General features: G+C 65.6%; 4 protein-coding genes across 4 annotated transcripts; 2 read left to right on the top strand and 2 right to left on the bottom strand.

The window, feature by feature from the left end:
* The first annotated feature begins 7,732 nt into the window (after positions 1–7,732).
* Positions 7,733–10,522, top strand: EMIHUDRAFT_415968 (inorganic pyrophosphatase). Its single transcript, XM_005771213.1, has 10 exons — positions 7,733–8,218; positions 8,424–8,540; positions 8,679–8,757; positions 8,833–8,937; positions 9,075–9,179; positions 9,256–9,340; positions 9,414–9,454; positions 9,530–9,582; positions 9,741–9,839; positions 9,900–10,522. Exons 1-10 carry the CDS (start codon positions 7,748–7,750, stop codon positions 10,203–10,205), a joined length of 1,461 nt encoding a protein of 486 aa, XP_005771270.1. The 5' UTR covers positions 7,733–7,747; the 3' UTR covers positions 10,206–10,522.
* Positions 10,523–11,491: 969 nt separating this feature from the next.
* On the top strand, positions 11,492–14,878 carry EMIHUDRAFT_464091 (Polyprenyl synthetase; the record flags this gene model as incomplete). Its single annotated transcript, XM_005771212.1, has 9 exons — positions 11,492–11,707; positions 12,851–13,129; positions 13,243–13,389; positions 13,472–13,585; positions 13,717–13,851; positions 13,950–13,988; positions 14,138–14,311; positions 14,353–14,797; positions 14,819–14,878. 8 exons carry the CDS (start codon positions 11,492–11,494, stop codon positions 14,638–14,640), a joined length of 1,392 nt encoding a protein of 463 aa, XP_005771269.1. The 3' UTR covers positions 14,641–14,797; positions 14,819–14,878.
* Positions 14,879–14,974: 96 nt separating this feature from the next.
* On the bottom strand, positions 14,975–16,505 carry EMIHUDRAFT_209443 (hypothetical protein; the record flags this gene model as incomplete). Its single annotated transcript, XM_005771211.1, has 6 exons — positions 14,975–15,256; positions 15,354–15,501; positions 15,576–15,706; positions 15,774–15,896; positions 16,017–16,127; positions 16,218–16,505. 6 exons carry the CDS (start codon positions 16,503–16,505, stop codon positions 14,975–14,977), a joined length of 1,083 nt encoding a protein of 360 aa, XP_005771268.1.
* Positions 16,506–16,672: 167 nt separating this feature from the next.
* On the bottom strand, positions 16,673–17,113 carry EMIHUDRAFT_209442 (hypothetical protein; the record flags this gene model as incomplete). Its single annotated transcript, XM_005771210.1, has 1 exon — positions 16,673–17,113. The coding sequence occupies one exon, from the start codon at positions 17,111–17,113 to the stop codon at positions 16,673–16,675; it is 441 nt and encodes a 146-aa protein (XP_005771267.1).
* Between the last annotated feature and the right edge of the window lie 1,653 nt (positions 17,114–18,766).

The following is an 18,766-nucleotide window of genomic DNA, read 5'->3' as shown; positions in this document are numbered from 1 at the left end:
CGAAGTACTTGCGCAGGTAGGCAGGCGTCTGGCCCTTGGTCTGCAGGATGTACGGCGTGATGGTGCTGGTGTGCTCGTCGACGACCATGAGTGCGTAGCAGTGCCCATCGACGCCTACCACACCCTTGGGCGACCAGAGGTCGTAGTGCGACGAGCCCCCGAAGCGAGTGGCCAGTGGCCGGCCGGTGCTGCGCCGCGCGTGGTACTTGGCGTTCGCCTGCAGCGCGGCGTCGTCGAGGCCCTCGTTGCGGTCCATCTTGGAGAGGTCTGGCACGCCGTCCGCGATCTTGCTGAGGTCCTTTAGCGCGTCGCCGGAGATGCACAGGGCGTGCCGCCAGAAGGTGCCATCCGTCGGGCGCCGCCCCGGCTTGCCGCGCACGATGGCCTTGGCGGCGTTGGCGCCGACGGATGCGCCGAGCGGCATCAGGTGGATGTTGAAGTCCTCCCCGAAGTAGATGGTCTGCCCGGAGGGGTAGTTGAAGCGTGGTGGGCAGAGGTCGAAGCGGACCACGATGTTCTGCGCCTTGCACTCCTTGACGCTGACGAGAGGCATGGCGAGTCCGGGCGCGTACAGCGCGTTCACCCACTCGGTGTTCACAACCTTGGTGTCCTGCGGCTTGGTCGGGTCAGCCAGCGCGAAGGCGTACGCGGTGCCGACGCCCTTCGCCTTGAGGTAGTCGTTGTTTGCGCAGCGGATGTAGATGGGCTTCTCGGGCTCGCGCCACCCGTGAGGGAAGTAGTCGGGCGTCGGGAACATGTTCATGCCCGCCTTGGAGTCGACGCCAGCAGCATACGATCCCGGCATGTTCACACCGGCGGTCGTGTCGTACGCGTCGACGACCTTGACATGCCCGACAAGCGCGTGTGCCTGCATCGCGTCCATGCGCGCCACGTACATGGCGAGCATGATGCACGTGTACGAGAGGACGAGCGGGACCGTCTTGGGCACGTCGATGTCATTCACCGCGCGGAACATGTCGCCCGCGACCTTGCGGTAGATCGGCTGGAGCGGGTCCTCCTCGATGGCGTACTCTGCTCCGCCACCTGAGCCAGTCGCCGGCCCGGTGGACAGCTCGAGGGGTAGTCCGGTGACGGACTCGACCATCACGCCCATGTTCGAGGGCTCGTCCACGGCGTCGGCCACAGGCGTGCCGATCGAGGCAGGCGAGCCCATGTAGACCGGGATGAGGCACGCGAGCAGGACGAGTAGGATGGAAGCGCCGATGTACGGGCGAGGCAGCGCGGTGACGGACGAGGTGAACTTGACCCACAGCCCGCCGCGCGCCCGTGCCTCCGCCGCATTGCGCGCCGCCGTCTTGGCCTTGAGGATGGCGGGCGTGTCGGTGGGGTTGGAGTCGGGGAAGGTGTCCTCGACCTGGTCGGTGCCGACGCCAGCGACAAAGCCGCCGACGATGCCGTCCGGGTCGAACGTGCGGGTGACAGAGTCGGCCAGCGCCGCCCGCACCTCCTCGTGGTCGGCCGCGGTGGAGTCCGACTTCTTGGCGAAGGGGTCGTGCGGGAGGATGCGGCCGGGGGACTTGGCGCACACCTTCTTGTACGAGGACTGGGCCATGCGCACCTTCGTCTCGTGGTCGATGCGGTCGGGGAGTTCCTCGAGCACCTTGGCGACAGGGACCCCCTTGCAGATGAGGTCGCCGATGCACTTGCCACCGTGCAACCCATTGCAGTGGGGGCACGGCTTGCGCCCAGCGGCTGCGCGGCCGCCGCGGTCCCCGCCGCCCTTGTCGGACTTGATCTGCGCCTGGAGGGCGGCGACCTGGGACTCGGCGGCCGCGAGCTTCTCCTTGAGCGCGCCTTGCGAGGCAATCTCCGCCTCGAACGCCGCCTGCGCAGCCGCCTTGGCCTCGTTGGCGCGGTCCGCGTTGTCTTGGTCGAGGATGCCCTGCATCGCGAGCGTGGACGCCTTGAGGCCGTACGTCTTGCCCGATTGCGCGGCGAGTTGGCGCTGCACGCCGATCTGCACGCGCATGTTTGCGCCGAGCGTGGCCCCCTTGGCGGCGATCGCGTCGAGGATGTATTCCTCGATCACCTCGTCGGGGAGGTGCCACTGGGAGTCCTTGAGCAACTTGTTCGCCTGCTCGATGCCCGTCTTGAACTTGGCGAGGCTCGCGGACGTGAGGTCCTTGAGAGCGTCGGGGGAGTACGCCTTCTCGAGATCCGCGCGCAGCGCCTTCGTGCGCACGTTCTTGGAGTTCGTGTCCTCCGACTCGATGAGCGACTTGATCGCCGCGATGCCCTTCTTGATGTCGTCGTAGTGGTCGGCGTCCTCGTCGGCCAACATCTCGGCCAGCGTGTCGTCGTCCTTGACGGCGTTCTGCAGCGCACCGTAGAGTTGGCGCGACAGAGTCACCGCCAGGTCCCCGAAGTACTTGTCGATGATGGCCGGGATGAGGCCGTCCGCAGTGCCGATGTTCTTGTAGCGCACGTGCAGCGCGACCGCCTCGGCCTCGCGCTCCGCGCCCGGCCGGATGGTGCCCACCTCGATGATGTCGAGGAGGTACTTGTGTTGCTTCGCCGCGGTCCGCAGGTTGCGGAGCCACTCGTTGAACTCCCGCTCGGAGCCCTGTTTGTAGGCCGGAATCACCAGCTTGTCCGTCGACGACATGTTGTCGTAATGTCCCGGGGATCGTTGCCCCGCCGCCACCAACTGTGAAGGTCTTCAGTGACCACTCACAAGCTGTTCCAAGGCCCGACAGAAATGTACTGTCAAAACTTTGTTCAAACAAAAGTCCTGGCCCGCGGCCCCCACACCCACAATGACTATCAATCCAGGCTGCGGGTGAAGGGCAAAACCGCGCCGCTGCAGAACGGTTTTTGCAAAACCGTGCCGCAGCGGTACGAAACTGCGCAGATGCAGTCCAGGGGTGGTAAGGACACTATGTGTGTGTGTGTGGCCGTAGACTAGACGGCTGCGCGGTCGTCGGTCTTCAACACAACCGGCAGTATGGGCGCTCCTGGAGCTCCCCGAGTCACCTGTATGTTTGTCCTCCACCCTTGAGGAGGCTGCGCAATTGTGCGCGCGATAGTAGGAGATGTAGGAGTCGTCTAGCTTCTTCAGATCCTCAGCCTCGCTACCCGATGCGAGGATGGGGGGCTGTTGAAGACCGACGACCGCGCAGCCGTCTAGTCTACGGCCACACACACACACATAGTGTCCTTACCACCCCTGGACTGCATCTGCGCAGTTTCGTACCGCTGCGGCGCGGTTTTGCAAAAACCGTTCTGCAGCGGCGCGGTTTTGCCCTTCACCCGCAGCCTGGATTGATAGTCATTGTGGGTGTGGGGGCCGCGGGCCAGGACTTTTGTTTGAACAAAGTTTTGACAGTACATTTCTGTCGGGCCTTGGAACAGCTTGTGAGTGGTCACTGAAGACCTTCACACCATGACACAGCCGCGCCACTTGCACCGGCCGTCGGACTTCCGGGAGGCGATCTCCTTCAGCGGGAGGACGCGCACCTTGGCGGGGCGGCGCATGGGCTTGAGCGTGCCGTTCTGGATGAGGCCGAGGAACTCGGTGTCGTACGCTTTGTACCACATGTCGCGCAGCTTGGGGTCGCGGATGTTGGCGATGTCCTTGTAGTGCTTGGGCACGATGTTGTCCGGCATGGGCATGATCTGGCCGTCCACGCTCGACACGTACGCGACGCACTGATCCGTGGTGTTGCGGTAGACCGACGACGATGGGGATGCGGCCGCCGCAGCCGCCCAGATGCCGAAGGGCGTGGCATTGGCGGCGAGGCGGGCGTTGAGCATGTTGTTGTACTCGCCCGTCGAGACGCCGCCGCGGCTGCGGGTGGTGCGCGGCGCAGGCGCACCCGCTGCGGGCGGGTTGACGTTGCCGTCGTTGGCCGGGTCTGGCATGATCACCACCTCCTCGTCGAGGGTCAGTCCCCCGGCGTGGTTGTCGGTGGTGGGGAGGAAGACGGAGTCGCCGCGGGTCACGTTGTTGTCGAGCGTAGCCTTGTCCGACTCGTCGGGCGTCTCGTCCGCGGTCACAGGCTCCGGCCACGCGCCCTCGATGTCCGTCGGGGTGAGGTCGGAGGTAGGAGCACGGTACTCGATGCCGTTCCAGAGCTCGTTGACGCAGAAGGTCGCCTGCGTGGTGGTGCCGATGTGCCCCTTGCGCGGACCCTCGGTGATGACGTACTTCCAGCCGGGCGAAGTGCGCGAGATGCCGAGGAAGGCCGCCATCTCGCCCGTGGGTGAGACACCGTTCGCCACAAGGTGGGGGGGCGACTTGACGATCATCTTGCACGCCCACGGGTAGAACATGTTCATCTTGGGGCGCTGCCCGGTCTTGAGCTCGTACGCTGACTTGCCGGTGTCGCGCACGGCAAAGGTGGCGTTGGCGATGGTGGCCGCGTACACCCAGGCGTAGCCCCAGTACTGGTAGAGCTGGGTGGCGCCATGCCCCCCTGCGCGCGCCATCATCTCCCGCACGATCCTGCCGCAGGTAGCGTTCGCACGCTCGCACGCCCCATTCTGCCACGGCTCGTAGGGGCAGCTGTTGCGGAGGGTGATGCCGTACTTGAGGCAGAGTTCGCGCACGGCGCTGGAGTTGAGGACGACCTCGTTGTCGCAGAACGCAACCCCTCCGCGGAACGTGTGGCCGTCCTTTCCCTCGTTCTCGGCGAAGTACTTGCGCAGGTAGGCAGGCGTCTGGCCCTTGGTCTCCGCAGTGCCGATGTTCTTGTAGCGCACGTGCAGCGCGACCGCCTCGGCCTCGCGCTCCGCGCCCGGCCGGATGGTGCCCACCTCGATGATGTCGAGGAGGTACTTGTGTTGCTTCGCCGCGGTCCGCAGGTTGCGGAACCACTCGTTGAACTCCCGCTCGGAGCCCTGTTTGTAGGCCGGAATCACCAGCTTGTCCGTCGACGACATGTTGTCGTAATGTCCCGGGGATCGTTGCCCCGCCGCCACCAACTGTGAAGGTCTTCAGTGACCACTCACAAGCTGTTCCAAGGCCCGACAGAAATGTACTGTCAAAACTTTGTTCAAAAGTCCTGGCACGCGGCCCCCACACCCACAATGACTATCAATCCAGGCTGCGGGTGAAGGGCAAAACCGCGCCGCTGCAGAACGGTTTTTGCAAAACCGCGCCGCAGCGGTACGAAACTGCGCAGATGCAGTCCAGGGGTGGTAAGGACACTATGTGTGTGTGTGTGTGGCCGTAGACTAGACGGCTGCGCGGTCGTCGGTCTTCAACACTCCTACCTAGTTAGTTCTCCTGTGCTCCTGACAAGGGACAGCGACAGACTCGCAGCACGGTGGACTCCCTATTCCACTGGCGATCTCTCTCGACTAGCGACCTTCCTCCGGCTTCTCACCAGCAGTCTCTCACTACCACGGGCACACTGACAGAGGCCAGTGTATATAAATAAATAAATACAACGTACACGCCAAACGAGGGGTGGGAGAAGGACAGGGTCCCCACCTGCACGAGCAGGATCTTGTAAGGACGATCAGGGACACAGGGGAACGGGAGCGGGGAGCGCATCGCGACACGGAGGGGGGCTGGGCAGGGTTCACCCTCACGACAGGGTCCCAGGGATTCCTCTCTCGTATAGGACAGGTTGCACCCGGCGGCACGGGGGCAAGCGCGGGCCTCCTACTGGTTGCGCTCTCCTAGTTCTCCTGCTCCTGACAAGGGACAGCGACAGGCTCGCAGCACGGTGGACTCCCTATCCACTGGCGATCTCTCTCGACTAGCGACCTTCCTCCGACTTCTCACCGGCAGTCTCTTCTACCACAGGCAGACTGACACGTGGGTGGCAGTGGCGGTGATAGGAGTCTCCCACTCTGTGGGCCTCGCTAGAAGTGCGACCCCTGCGCGTGTCCTCGCCCTTGAAGGGGAAGGGGCTGTGTGTCTGTGCATGTGTACAACATGTGTGTGTGTGTGTGTGTGTGTGTGTGTGTGTGTGTGTGTGTGTGTGTGTGTGTGTGTGTGTGTGTGTGTGTGTGTGTGTGTGTGTGTGTGTGTGCTCGCTCGCTCGCTCTCGCGCGCCGCTTGCGCGATCGCGCGCGCGCGCTGCGCGAGCCGCCCTGCCCGCTGCGCTGCTAGGGTTGCGCTGCGGGAAGGGCTCGGCGGCCGTTCCTAGAGCTCCTCGTCGCTCCCCCCGTATAGCGAGGGCTCGTTGGACTCGAGGAGTGGGCCGCCGTCGTAGGGGGAGCGGGCGGCTCCGCGGGCGACGCTCGCCCAGTCCTTCTTGTTGCTCTTGACCTCGCCGCCGCCGCCGCCGCGGCCGCGGCCGCCGCGCCCGCGCCGCCCGCGGCTTGTGCCCAGCCTGACAGAGGCACAGAGGCCAGTGTAAAGAAAGAAAGAAAGAAAACACACAACCCAAGGGAGGGATGGGAGAACGGCACGCCGCCACCACACAGGGATTTTAAGGAGAGGAGGGTGTGATGCGCTAGCCGTCGCCCACCCTGGGGGGTCTGCCTCCTCGTATCTCTTTTCGCAGTCTCTCGCCGCTTCTCGCTGCAACCTTCATGCCACCTCGCGGCTGTCCCACTCTCGTCGTTCTCTCCCTTGTCACTTCCTCCTCTGTCGCGTCGTTCTCTTCTGCCTCGTCCTGCGACGCCGCCGCCTGCCGGTCCCTTGTTCTCGCGGCTTCTTTCGCCTCTCGGCGCAACTCCGTCCTCCTTGCGGCGTATCCTGGCCCCTCGAGTCTATCGAGCTCCCCTCGCGCAAGGACCACATTTCTGACTCCCACTCCGATCATTTGCCTCCAAGTCATGTTGTTGCTCAGGTCCACTCTCTCTTCGAACACTCGTGCCTCTACGGATGATGCCGGCGCTGGGGTCCCCTTCGGATGCATCGTGACATCTGACAACTGAATTTCCACTGGTTCGTCCTCCTCTGAGTCATCTTCCCCGTCCTCCCTCCGCTCGGCTCTTCGCTCGGTACGTTCGGTGTGGCTCACCCTCCATGCCGTGAACAGGCGCTTTATCCACCCTATATTCTTCTCTCGTTCCTCTGCCCGTGCCTTGGTCTTGTCGTTGTTTCGCACCCATGTCTGTATGGCAATCGAGGCTGCCTTCCCCACTACCTGTAGTTCACTCGTCACCTCTCCCGCGAGCTCCCTTCTCTTTCTTTCGGGTATGGAGTCCGTGAGTGCGGGTAGCGTGCAGGCAATCACGGGTGCTATTTTGTCGTACTCCTCTTCGGCGAGCGCCCCAAATCTAGACCCTTTCGCCTTTAAGGAGGCTGCCCTCGCTCGTCTCAGGAATGTGGCGGTGTCTTTTGAGTCCGGCGCCTCCCGTTCAACTCTTGCTGTCGCCCTCGCTGTGTGTTTGTCGAGCTTCCGCATGAAGTGACGCGCCTCTTCCTTATTTCCAGCGCAGCTGCCGCTCAGTATATGCGCCAACGACGCCTGTGGTGGCTCACTGTCTTCTTGTTTCCAGTCGTCCCAGTCTTTCAGTTCCCCGCGTCTCCTCCTTGCCTCGCGCGCCTCTTTTGCGACCTCATCCCTAGCCGCTTTGCACGCTCTGCATCCCCAGAACGCACTTCTCGTGGCGGGGCCCCTCATTCCCCGTTTCTTTTCCCCCTCTAGAATACGCCTGTGGTGTGCCCCATGTGGCACCCCGACCTGTTGTCTCACCCTGGCCCCCAAGATCGTTTTGGTCGTCAGAGGCCAGTGTTGTGCGAGGGAGTTCGCTTGTAAAATTCTTTCGGTGAGCGAAGTTGGGCGATGCGGTCTCCCAAGTGCCGAGCTCTCGCACAGTCAACATGAACGAGCAGCTCGCGTTGATCGAGGAGGCCTTCCGCCGCGCCCGCAGCCAGCCCCTGTCGGGCGTGCCCATCGACATTGCCGTTGCGCGCCAGTACGGCGACTCAACCGTCACGCTGCGCACGCAGCTTCCGGCTCGCGGCGGCAATAGCTCGGTGCAGCCTCGGGCCGCGGGCCCATCGGGCGAGGCGTTCACGCTCGGCGACCTCAGCGCCGTCGCCAAGGGTAAGAGCGACGAGGGGGTGGATCGGAAAGTCTCCACAGCCTCCTTCTTCGACCCGCCGAGCGGTGGCGATGGCGTCGCCCGCGGCGAGACGTCGCTGTCCTGGGCAGATGGCGAGAGCTCGATGCAGGTGGGCACGCTGCTGGCAGAGATTGAGCGGCTGAAGCGCAAGGCGCTCTCTCGCGGCGTCAATCTCACTTCGCCACAGGAGGACGTGCCGGCGGAGGACGTGGCAATGCTGCGGCAGGTCTGTGCCGTAGCCCGCGGAGAGAGAGAGAGAGCGAGAGAGAGGTTGTGGGGAGCGCCTGGCTCGAGGAAGCTGCGTGCCAGGCACAACTCTCAGCTCCGGTACAGCGCGGCTGCTCGAGAAGAGACCTCCAGATGGTCGAGCGCCCGGCCCGCATGCTCCTCCCTTGCTCCTCCTCACCCCTCGCTCCCTGCGCGCCCCGCAGGTCTTTATCATGGCGGACTCAACCAGCCGCGGCTCGATCGAGCTCGAGGAGCTCAAGAACCTCCATCACGTGCTCGGCGAGCCGCTGACCGAGTCGGAGGCAGCCTCCGCCTTCAAGGCGCCGCCAACTCAGCCAACAAGCACGAGAGACGCCAGCTCATTCGCAGAGCCCTACTCCACGGCCACGCCACACCCACACCGCCATGGGCGCCGGCGTCTACGCCGGGGTGCTGGCACCTCCGGCAGCCGCGGGTAGGCGATGGACTCGACCAAGTCGGGGACCGTCAACTTTGAGGACTTCCTCGCCTGGTACACGCTTGCGCACTCGTCGTCTGGCACCGCCCTCCCACTCAGAGGCGGGAGGCGCTCGCCGCGTGGGAGCTGACGCCGCGGCGGCGTGCACGCCGTAGGCATGCTCTCCAAAAAGGGACAGGCGTACACCAACCGCTTCAAGAAGATGATGGGGCGGATCGGCGGCCAGTTCAAGCTCGAAAACATCACCGTCTCGGAGACCGGTTCTCGGCTGCCGCCCATCGCCCCCCGCCCCCTTCCTGCGGACGCCCCCTTCCTGCGCAGCGCATGGCCTAGCCGCTCCCGAGCCGCTCCCGAGCAGTGTCTGAGCCGGGCCCCTTGGCTGAACGCCGCGACACAGGCCAGTCGCGCTCGCTAGAGTACCGCGTGAACTTCTTCTACAACGACCACGGACACCTCAAGCAGATCTCGCCGTGGCACGACATTCCACTGTACGCCAACGACGGCGTCGCCCGATCAAGCGAAGGCTGATACATTGGTCGGGATCGCGTCCTCTAAAACGCCTGGCCTGCCGCCGGTAGGCGCCATCCATTTCATCACCGAGATCCCCAAGTTTTCGCGCGCAAAGTTCGAGATTGCCACGGGCGAAGTGCTCAACCCGATCAAGCGAGACGACACCAGCCAGTAAGGAGAGGCGGTGCGTGGGCCTGCCACTGACCTCGCGCGGCGCACGGCATAGGCAGGACGTCAAGAACGGCAAGCTGCGAGACTACAACTTCGGCGCGATATTCCCGCCCCTTTGGCGCCCCTCCGGCGGACCCGTCCGCGATGCGTCTGCGACGCGTCCCTCGGTAGGTGACATGCTCTTCAACTACGGCGCGTTCCCTCAGACGTGGGAGGACCCGCAGGCGCCGAGCCATTGCCCCCGCCATGCCACCGCCACCGCCGTCGCCGCTGCCGTCACTTCCGCCGTCGGTTTCGCCGTTTCGCCCCCGCCGGGGCTCCGACCCCCGCCACAGCCGCCGACGCCCTCACTGCCACCGCCCTCTCAATCCCCGCACCGTAGCACACGACGCCCGACACGGGCCACATTGGTGACAACGACCCGATTGATGCCGTCGAGATCGGGACCAAGATTCTGAAGACGGGCTCCGTCACCAAGGTGGTCGCGGGACGAGCGGCGGGCTACTTCCCGGCGCATACTCGAGGCGGTGTGTGCGCATAGGTCAAGATCCTCGGCTGCCTTGCGATGATTGACGACGGCGAGACGGACTGGAAGTGCATCGTGATCAATGTGGACGACATCCTCGCGCCGCGGCTCAATGACATCGACGACGTCGAGGCGGAGCTGCCCGGCTTTGTGTCGACGTTGCGCGAGTGGCTGCGCATGTACAAGACGGTCGACGGCAAGCCGCAAAACGAGTTTGGCCTCGACGAGAAGGCGGTGGGCCGCGAGTACACGCTCAAGGTGATTGCTGAGACGCACGAATTTTGGAAGCGGCTGACCGCCTCTGGCGCAAAGACGGTCTAGCCAGACCCTCGACAGTCCCCCCCCCCCCCTTGACCGGGCACTCGGACACGACCCCTCTCTCGCGGCCACCTGTTTTCGGCGGGCGGACGCGGGACGCGCGCATTGCGATTGGCGCTGCGGCCGACGCAGATACGACTCTGTGTGAGCCGACGGTCTTCGCGGCGCCCAAGAGAGACGGGTCACGGTAGCCGTTGCCGTCGTGCCGGTACTGCGAGGCGCGGGAGATATCGAGTACGGTAGATCGAGAGGTCTTTGCTGCGGCAGCGAGCCGGGAGCGTAGATTCTTCTTTGATATTAATTGTTGAGATACGACGACTCGTTATTGTGTTGTGCTCATTCCGCCGGCTCTCCTGCTGGCTGCTCCCCGCCTCACAGTCTACCTCTCGCCGCACGCTGGTGGCCCGGGGGGCCCGGGGGCGGCGGCGCGGGCGGCGGCGCGGGGCCGCGGCAATGCGCGCAGCCACATTAGCACATATATGCGCAAATAAAGCCGAACACCGAACCGAACTGCCACAGGATGTGGTTGGCCCCACTGCCCCGCTGAGCGCTGAGGGTGTGGCGGCGTCCCTGGGCAGCGCGCGGCGAGGCTCGTAGAGGTCATGGGAGAGATCGGATATGGCGGCATGTTCCTCCTGTGCCTCAGAAGAGTTGCGCCCCGCGATGCCCGCGATCGCTGCGGGTGCGGCCGCCCCTGCCCTGGTCCTGACTCGTCGCCACTTCGCTTGCCAGCCCCGCGATCTCCCGCCGGAGCCTGCGGGCCTCTCTACGTAATCTCCAAATCCGGTGCATCCGCCCACCGCCCTTCACGCTCTCCAGCACGCACCACAGTGCTGCGACTGAGAGCAGAAGCGCATAAGGCGTCAGGTCCTGGACAACTGGCCGTGGCGGCGGCGCTACAGGGGGCGCAGCTGGCGCCAAGCTGGCCACGCCGCGGCTACTCCTGCTCAGATGCGCGCCGGCGGGCCCCGGGGGCGAGGGGAAGAGCGGGTACTTGGAGACGCATGTGTACTGCTGCGCTTTCGGGTCAGAGTCGCCCACGAGCTGTCCCGAATGGGTGATGTACCGGACGCATCGCGGCAAGCCCTTCTTGCGACACCCGTTGTAGATGTTGAGCGGCGACGCGGCCCAGGCGATAGCGATGCAACGCGGGTCCGTGTGGCAAAGCGCGGTGCACGCGTAGAGGGACTGACAGCCTTGTAGAGATTGCAAGGTGTTTGTGGCCGTCCGACCAGCTTCGCGGCAGTAGCCCTTGCCAACACGCCACGTGGGAGCAGTAGGGGGTAGCGATGGAGGCTCGGGTGGCGGTGCTGGCGGTGCTGGCGGTGCTGGTGGGCGCGACGGCGGCGACGGCGGCGACGGCGGCGACGGCGGCGACGGCGACGGTGGCGGAGGTGCGAGTGGCGGCCGCAACGGTGGGGGAGCGAGCGGCGGCGGTGGACGGGGCGGCGGCGGAGGTGTCTGCGGCGGCTCTGGTGGTGAAGGAGGTGGACTCGCTGGGGGCGGTGGCCGCGGGAAGGGCGGCGGCGGCGGTGGTGGAAGCGGCGAGGGCGGCGGTGGACGCGGATGGGTTGGCCGTGATGTGCTCCTAGGAACCGGGGTGGGCCGGGTGCTGCCCTGATTAGCCTTCGATGGAGGCGTTTCGGTTGGATCTGGTATCATTGAGAGCAGTAAAGCCGCCGCTGGAGCCAGGAAGAGCGCGAGGGCGGCGGTGGTCATGACGCCCTTTTCGCGCAAACGTCGAGGACGTGCGCGCGCCCAACGCCCCGCTCGCAGGGCGTGCATCACACAGGGACTGTGTGATTCCTCGGGGTTTCTGGGGACTTGAGGTGTTCTAGTTGCTATTATCCGACGGTTCCGATATGTCCGACGGGCAGTTCGGGCTCGAGTGAGGGCCGCAGTCGCGGTCGCGGCCAGCGCGCGGGGGCTGGCTAGGGCTGCCGGGAGTGATCTCGACCCACGCGCCGGAGCGTGTAGTGCTTGAGCAGCCGGGCGTTAGCCGCAGCCACCTCGGACGGCAGCTCGACGAGCCACTCGCCAAAGGTGCCCTCGTCTTGCGCCGTAGCCCCGGTGCCGGCGCATCGCATCTCGGCCGCGCGAGGGGCCAGTTCCGCCGCCCAGACGAGCAGCAGGTTCTCGGGCACACAACTTTGATCTTTGTCGACTAACAGGTTGAGCAAAATGTCGGCGAAGAAGCGGCACCGGGACGGACCCGGACCGCTCCTATTGTTCAGAACCACGCACGGCGGCGAGCCGCCACGGACGGGCCCACACACAGGAGAGCTGGGAGAGAGAGGGAGTACGCCGCCAGTGAGGCGAGAGTGGCAGCCACGACCAGCCGACATGGCAGTTGCTAACCGCGCGAATGAGTTGCGCCTATCTCATCATCATCTCCCCGAACACCGAAGCAAAGAATTTACAAGGAAAAAAGAATTTTCACGACCACAGTGGCCACCATGGTGCTGCGGGAGACGGTCTCGGTCGGCGAGAGCATCGCCATCGCAGTGGCAGCACTCGGCTCGGGCGTCGCCGTGGGCATGAGTGTCTCGGATGAGCCGACGCCGCACCTGATCACTCCTCTTGAAGCAACGATGCCCACCCCGTCCCGCCTCTACTTGAACGGATCTGACACACGTGATTGCCCATAGCTGCCGCTGCTTGTTGTCGCCGCCGCGACCGTCTTCCTCCTCGTCCGCAGCGCGCCGGCCGGTCGCGCTCACGGCTTGCCGCGCTGGAAGGGTTCTGGCAATGCGCGCGATGATTTTCTGGCAGTGTGCAGGGAGCTGACCGCGGAGCTTGTCGCCGAGGTGGAGACGTGCCAGCCGCCGCTCCCGAGTAGCGTGGCGTCGCACATTGCGCGGCTCGTCGAGTACAACGTACCCAAGGGGAAGCTCAACCGCGGCCTGACTGTCGTCGAGGCGATGGAGGTGCGTTGCCGCACCGCCACCTGCGCCGCCGCCGCCTGCGCCGCTTTTGCCACCGCTGCGCCGCCGCCTCCACACCGCCGCCACCGGCTCTGCGCCTGCCCGCCGTGCCGTAGGCCATCAAAGGTCACGCGGCGCCAGAGCAGCAGTGGCGTGCCGCCGCCCTCGGCTGGTGCATCGAGTGGTTGCAGGCCTACTTTTTGGTCGCGGACGACATTATGGACGCGTCCGAGACGCGGCGCGGCCAGGTCTGCTGGTACAAGGTGGAGGACATTGGCATGAACGCGATCAACGACGGCACCGACCCAGAGAAAATTCGGCCCTTTCCCCCCGGACGCACCGCAGGCGCCCGTAAAGTGCGCCGTAGGCATCCTGCTCGAGATGCACATCTACTCGATCCTGCGGCGCCACTTCCGCGAGGACCCGCTGTACGTGCCTCTGATGGAGCTCTTCCACGAGGTGACGCTGCAGACTGCGGTCGGTCAGCTCCTCGACCTCACCACCGCAGACCCGGACAAGGCGCGAGATCGGATGCGGCCAGAGCCGGGTCGTCCGAGATTCCCTGCGAGCTCAAAGCACCCTCCGCGCAGGTCGACTTTTCGCGCTTCTGCATGGCAACCTACACCAACATCGTCGTCTACAAGACTGCATTCTACACCTTCTACCTGCCGATCGCTTGCGCCATGCTCCTCTCGGGCTACCGTGACCCCGCCCTATTCGCAAAGGTGCGAGGGCCAGCCGAGAGCACGCCGCGATCGAGTCGATCGGCGACGACCCATGACGCTCGCCGCATGCATCTCTCTGCCTCCGCCCCCCTCCACAGGCGCGCGAGATTTGCGTGCTCATGGGCGAGTACTTCCAGGCAACTCGCCTGTGTAGTCTTTGAGGCTCTCGCCACTCCCTGTACACCATCAGCGAAATATGCACACACACCGCAGGACTGCACCGCCCCCCCCTCGGAACACCAATCTAAAGGAACCCAAAGCTGGAACCCTAAACGATTGGCTGTAGGTGCAAGATGACTACCTCGATTGCTACGGCGACCCGGCAAAGATTGGCAAGGAGCGCCCCCAACACGCCATGGCCGCCTCTCTCGCGCCTCGGCATTGCCCACCGCCTTTCCTGCGCCACTTGGGGCTTCTCGCTAGCGTCCGTGGCGTCTCGCTGGAGCCCGCGCGCGCTGTGGTGTGGAGCGCTCGCTCGCCCCCCCCCCCCCCCCCCCAAAGGTGGGCACCGACATCCGCGACAACAAGTGCTCATGGCTGATCAACACGTGCCTTGCGGTGGCGACGCCGGCGCAGAAGAAGGACCTCGAGGCCAACTATGCGCGCAACGACGCTCGTTGCGAGGCCAAGGTGCGCCAGATCTTTAGCGAGTGCGGCGTGAAGGAGGCCTTCCATGAGTACGAGGAGGCAACAGCGGCGCAGCTGCGTGCCCTCATCGCCGAGGTGCAGGGCATGCCCCCAACTATCTTCTCGACCCTCCTCTCACGCATCTACAAGCGACAGAAGTAAGAGGGAACGGGCGTTCTGTTGGGCGTCTGGACGCCCCCCCCCCCGCACCAACCCGGCGCTACTGACGCGTCCCCGGTGTTCTCTGTCTCTCGGCACGGGCCACGCCCACGGCCACAGCCCGCGGGTCCGTTTTTGGCCGGGAGCGGTATGGGGCGCGCGCGCGGCCCTGCCCCGGGCGGGAGATTCGGCGAGGCCGGGGCGGGGGACTTTAGACCTGTCCAGTCCAAATATAAATATCCGCGCCGGCGCAAAACGCTCCACCGGGGCACACCGAGAGCCCATAGCGCACATTGCGTCATTGGGCGTCGCGACCCGGGCGCAAACGTGTCACGAGTCAGCACAGATGCTGCGGCAGCTCAAACTCGCGGCCCGCGACCCGCTCTTCCAGACCCTCGCCCGCATAGGACACGAGGGGCGAGATTTCCAGCAGCGGGCGAGGGCGAGACCCATTGCCGCTATTGGCGGCGACGCATGGTCGCGGCGCCTTGACCGTCCCACCGGCTGCGACTAAGCGGTCAACGCACAGGCGAGAGAAAGCGGCGCACGCCGTGTCGGGGCTATCGCTCGCAGCGCCCGGCGCGTTCTTCACTGGCGCAAACTCGTGCTCGCGTGGCACCTGCGGCGAGAGCGAAGCGAGGGGTGGGCTGGACACGAGGGCAAATTGCTTCGTCGGAGCCCCTCTTGGTGGTGAGGGTAGAAGTGGGAAGAGATACCTGCAGCGCCACTAGCTTGGCGGCGTGCGGGAAAGTGTCAAAAATGAAGAGCTCAAGCTTGATGGCGTTTGGTTCCGACGGTTGCAGCGGCACGCTGCCTCCGCCCTTGTCTGGGTCGAGGCAGGGGACCTTCTTACGAGCAACGTGCCTATGGCGACGGTCGCTGCCCCACTCACCGCCGAGGGCACGCATCATATCGGGCGCGCGCGGCAAGAAGCGCACAGCGGCAGCGACGCGCTCCCCTCCTCGCCCAAGGCGCCGGCGGCGAAGGCGCGCAGAAACGGGAGGCTGAACCAGTTGACGCAGATGTGTGCGGCGCCGTAGAGCAGCCGCGTGCCCGAGCCGGACAGCGCCTGGGCGGGAAAACGGGAGGGAGAGGGGGTCGATGTTGTTCCGTCAGCAGAGAGATGTGCCGTCGACAGTGCTGCGTCGGGACGCCTCGCGAGTGGCCTCCGCCATCTCGGTGGAGATTTCGGAATACTCCACGACGTGGGGCTTGCCGCCCACCGAGGCCAGCACGCCAACCTTCTCGTGTGGGTCCGCCTGCATCAAGGGGGGCTGCTCGTTGCGGCTGGCAACTGCGAAAGAAACTACTGTGCGGCAATTCGGCGGTTGCTTCGAGACGGGACAATCGTGGCTCGGGAGGGGCGACAGTCTGAGCACTGAGGGCGCCGCCTTGGCGATGGTCTTGACGCCGCAGTCGGCGCCACGCAGCGAGCAGAAGCCGACAAAGGTCGGGTCAGCAACATGGCAGAGCACGTTGTCGACGCCAAACTGGGGAGGGGGTGCGAGAGAGAGAGAGAGAGAGAGAGAGAGAGAGAGAGAGAGAGAGTCGGAGAGGAAACAAAGGGGGAGAACGCGCACAATACCAGATGGGGCGGGGTATGGATGGGGGGCCTGGAAGACGGACGTGACGCCGCGCCGGCTCATCTCCTCGAGCAGCCCCGCCTCTTGCAGGGAGAGGTAGACGCCGCCGTTGCCGTTTGGCGAGAGGGCGAGCTGCGAGGCGGATGAGCGCAGGATCCGCCCACGCTCGTCGAAGGCGGGCAGCATGCCCTGCGTGAAAAAGTGGAGCTGGTCGGGCGGCAGCCCGAAGCGGTCTCGCTCAGCGAAGAAGGCGCGCGTCTCGCCGTCGTTTGCCTCGCTCGTCATCACCAGCAGCGGGAGGTGCACCTCCTCGAGGCGCCGGCCCGAGTGCTGAGCCTAAGCCGCCCCGCCCCCACCCCCGTGAATGCACGCACAGCAGGCCGCTCACGCACGTGGACGGAGTTGAATGCGCGGCGGCCTCCCTCCTCCCCGCACCGCGCAAGAGGTGGCATCTATCGCTCCGCCGCAAGCCGCCGCGCACCGAGCAGCCGCTCGGCGTGGTACTGGAAGAGGGACTTGTGTGAGGGCATCCCGATATCGTAGCAGCCCTTGGGCGCGGCGGAGCCCAGCCGCGTGCCAGAGCCGCCGGCGAGAAGCAGCGCCGCCACCTTGCCCTCGGCAATCAGCCGAAGACCCTCCGAGCGTGCCTCGGCGCCGCCAGCGGGCAGCTCTTCGACGCAGGTTATGTCCTCGAAAGGCGTGATGTCGCCAGCGGGCGGCTGCGCCGACGTCGACGACTCAAACATTCGGCGGAGCCGCGGCAGATCGAGGCCCCGCAGCTGCCTGAGGTAATCCTCCGCGGCGGCGGCCGGCGGAGGCGGGGAGAGAAGGTGCGCCTGCCCGTGCTCGGCGAGGCGCGCTCGCACCGCTGAAAACGGGTCGGCCGACGCCATCACGGTTCGCCGCAACCGACGCGTGGAGGGGCGGAGGCGACGCGTGGCGCCGACTCGATTTCTGTGTCACTGGTGGCAATTGCCACCAGGTTCGTTGTGAAGAACTGGGGGGCGCGCTTGTCTCATCCCGCCCATAAAAACGGTATGTCGGTGGAGTGCTCTCTAGTGCCACGGCGCCCCTGTCGGTTCGGCGGCGCCCGGCGGCCGCGCGCTTGGTGCCGACGTCGACCGGCTGCTCTCGCGGCGCCGAGACGTGCGGGGTGCGGCTTTGGTCACGTCTCGCGCGCTGCGAGGTGCCTTTTGGCATGTGAGCGCTTGGCAAAGACGCCAGGAAGCTCGCCTTCCCTGCCGGCGGCCGCGGGCGTGTGGGCGGGCCCGCCAGGCTCAGCGAAGCTCGGCGCGGGTCTTCGAGCTCGCCGCCGGAGGCGAGCCAGCATGGCTCGTCGCTCGACGGGAGCCTGTCCGGTATGCTCTGGGCATGCTGTACAGCATCGCCAACTCTCTGGAAGGGTCTAGGGGCTAGGGCGGGCCGTCTCGAGCGCGATGGCGCGCTCAATAGTACCACGACTACCCGCTCTCCGATCGGGCCGCCGGCAGCGGGCTTGCGCAGCGCGCCGCTCGACGGCAGGCTGCTCCCCACTCTTCCAACAGCATCTGCTGTCTCGCTTCTCTAGCTGCGACCGCATCCGGGGGCCTGCGCCGACCTCCTCGCTTCGCCAGCGCTGCCTATGACTGTGGCACGCACGTCGGCTCGCGGCCCGCGTCGCCCGCGGCGGGCCCGCATAGCGCGCCGCTCGTCGGGGGAGTGCCAAGGAGGTTGAGGAGTACAGGCTGCCTCGCTCAGACCGCCGCCGACGCGGCGCGGGGCCGCTGTGGGCGCTGCTGCCGAGCTCCTGCGCTGTGGGCTTCGCCATCGTGTCCTGAGTACGTCGCCGACGCCACCTGCCGCTCGCCGCTGCCTTGGACTTCCCTGCCATCAGGCAAACACACACACACACACACACACAAACACACACACGTTATTAATCGGGTAATAATTATTAAATATTAATCCTCGGGCGGCGGAGCGGCGCGGCGGCGGGCGGCGCGAGGTGGCGGCGCGGCGAGGCAGCGGGCGGCGCAGGGCGGGGCGGCGCGGGGGCGGGTAGTATAATTACTTATTAATTAATTAATAATGAATTAATAATCATCGGGCGGCGGCGCGGCGCGGCGGCGGGCGGCGCGGAGCGGGGCGGCGCGACCATCTGCACCGCCCTCGGCCTCTGGTCTTTGGAGCAGAGCAATGGTCGCGCCGCCCTCGACTCACGGGGCTGCCTTCCATCCGCCGCTGCTCAGGCCGGGGGAGGGGGGGAGACCTCCTGTTCCTCGCGGAACGGGAGCAGGCCCCTCCTTGCCCGGTCTGCGATGCAGGGCGGTGGTAGTGCCAGCTTCGCTTTGTACTCGAAACCACGCCGCCGCAACTGTCGCCGGCGCGCGACACGATCTCGTCGGCCGGACTGTCCTCGTCGAGTGTGTGCCGCCAAGGCGGGACGCACTCAGGGACAGTGGCGACGAGACGCGGCTCGAGGGGCGGCTCCCACGAAGGCACGGCTGGCAACCGTGGCGCGGGGCTCTTCCTCTAAAAGTCGGGTATGGCTCCGCCCGCAACTCTCT

This window comes from Emiliania huxleyi (genome assembly GCF_000372725.1).
Source record: "Emiliania huxleyi CCMP1516 unplaced genomic scaffold EMIHUscaffold_39, whole genome shotgun sequence".
Taxonomy (NCBI): Eukaryota; Haptophyta; order Isochrysidales; family Noelaerhabdaceae; genus Emiliania; species Emiliania huxleyi.
Note: the sequence above shows the minus strand (reverse complement) of the source record. Positions and strands in the feature narration are given on the sequence as shown.

Excerpts from the sequence above, each read along its gene's own strand:
- EMIHUDRAFT_415968 (XM_005771213.1), top strand. The coding sequence starts at position 7,748 with ATGAACGAGCAGCTCGCGTTGATCGAGGAGGCCTTCCGCCGCGCCCGC. Across the intron at positions 8,938-9,074 it reads CATCACCGTCTCGGAGACCG|GCCAGTCGCGCTCGCTAGAG; the intron begins GTTCTCGGCTGC and ends GCCGCGACACAG. Across the intron at positions 9,455-9,529 it reads GCTGCGAGACTACAACTTCG|GTGACATGCTCTTCAACTAC; the intron begins GCGCGATATTCC and ends GTCCCTCGGTAG.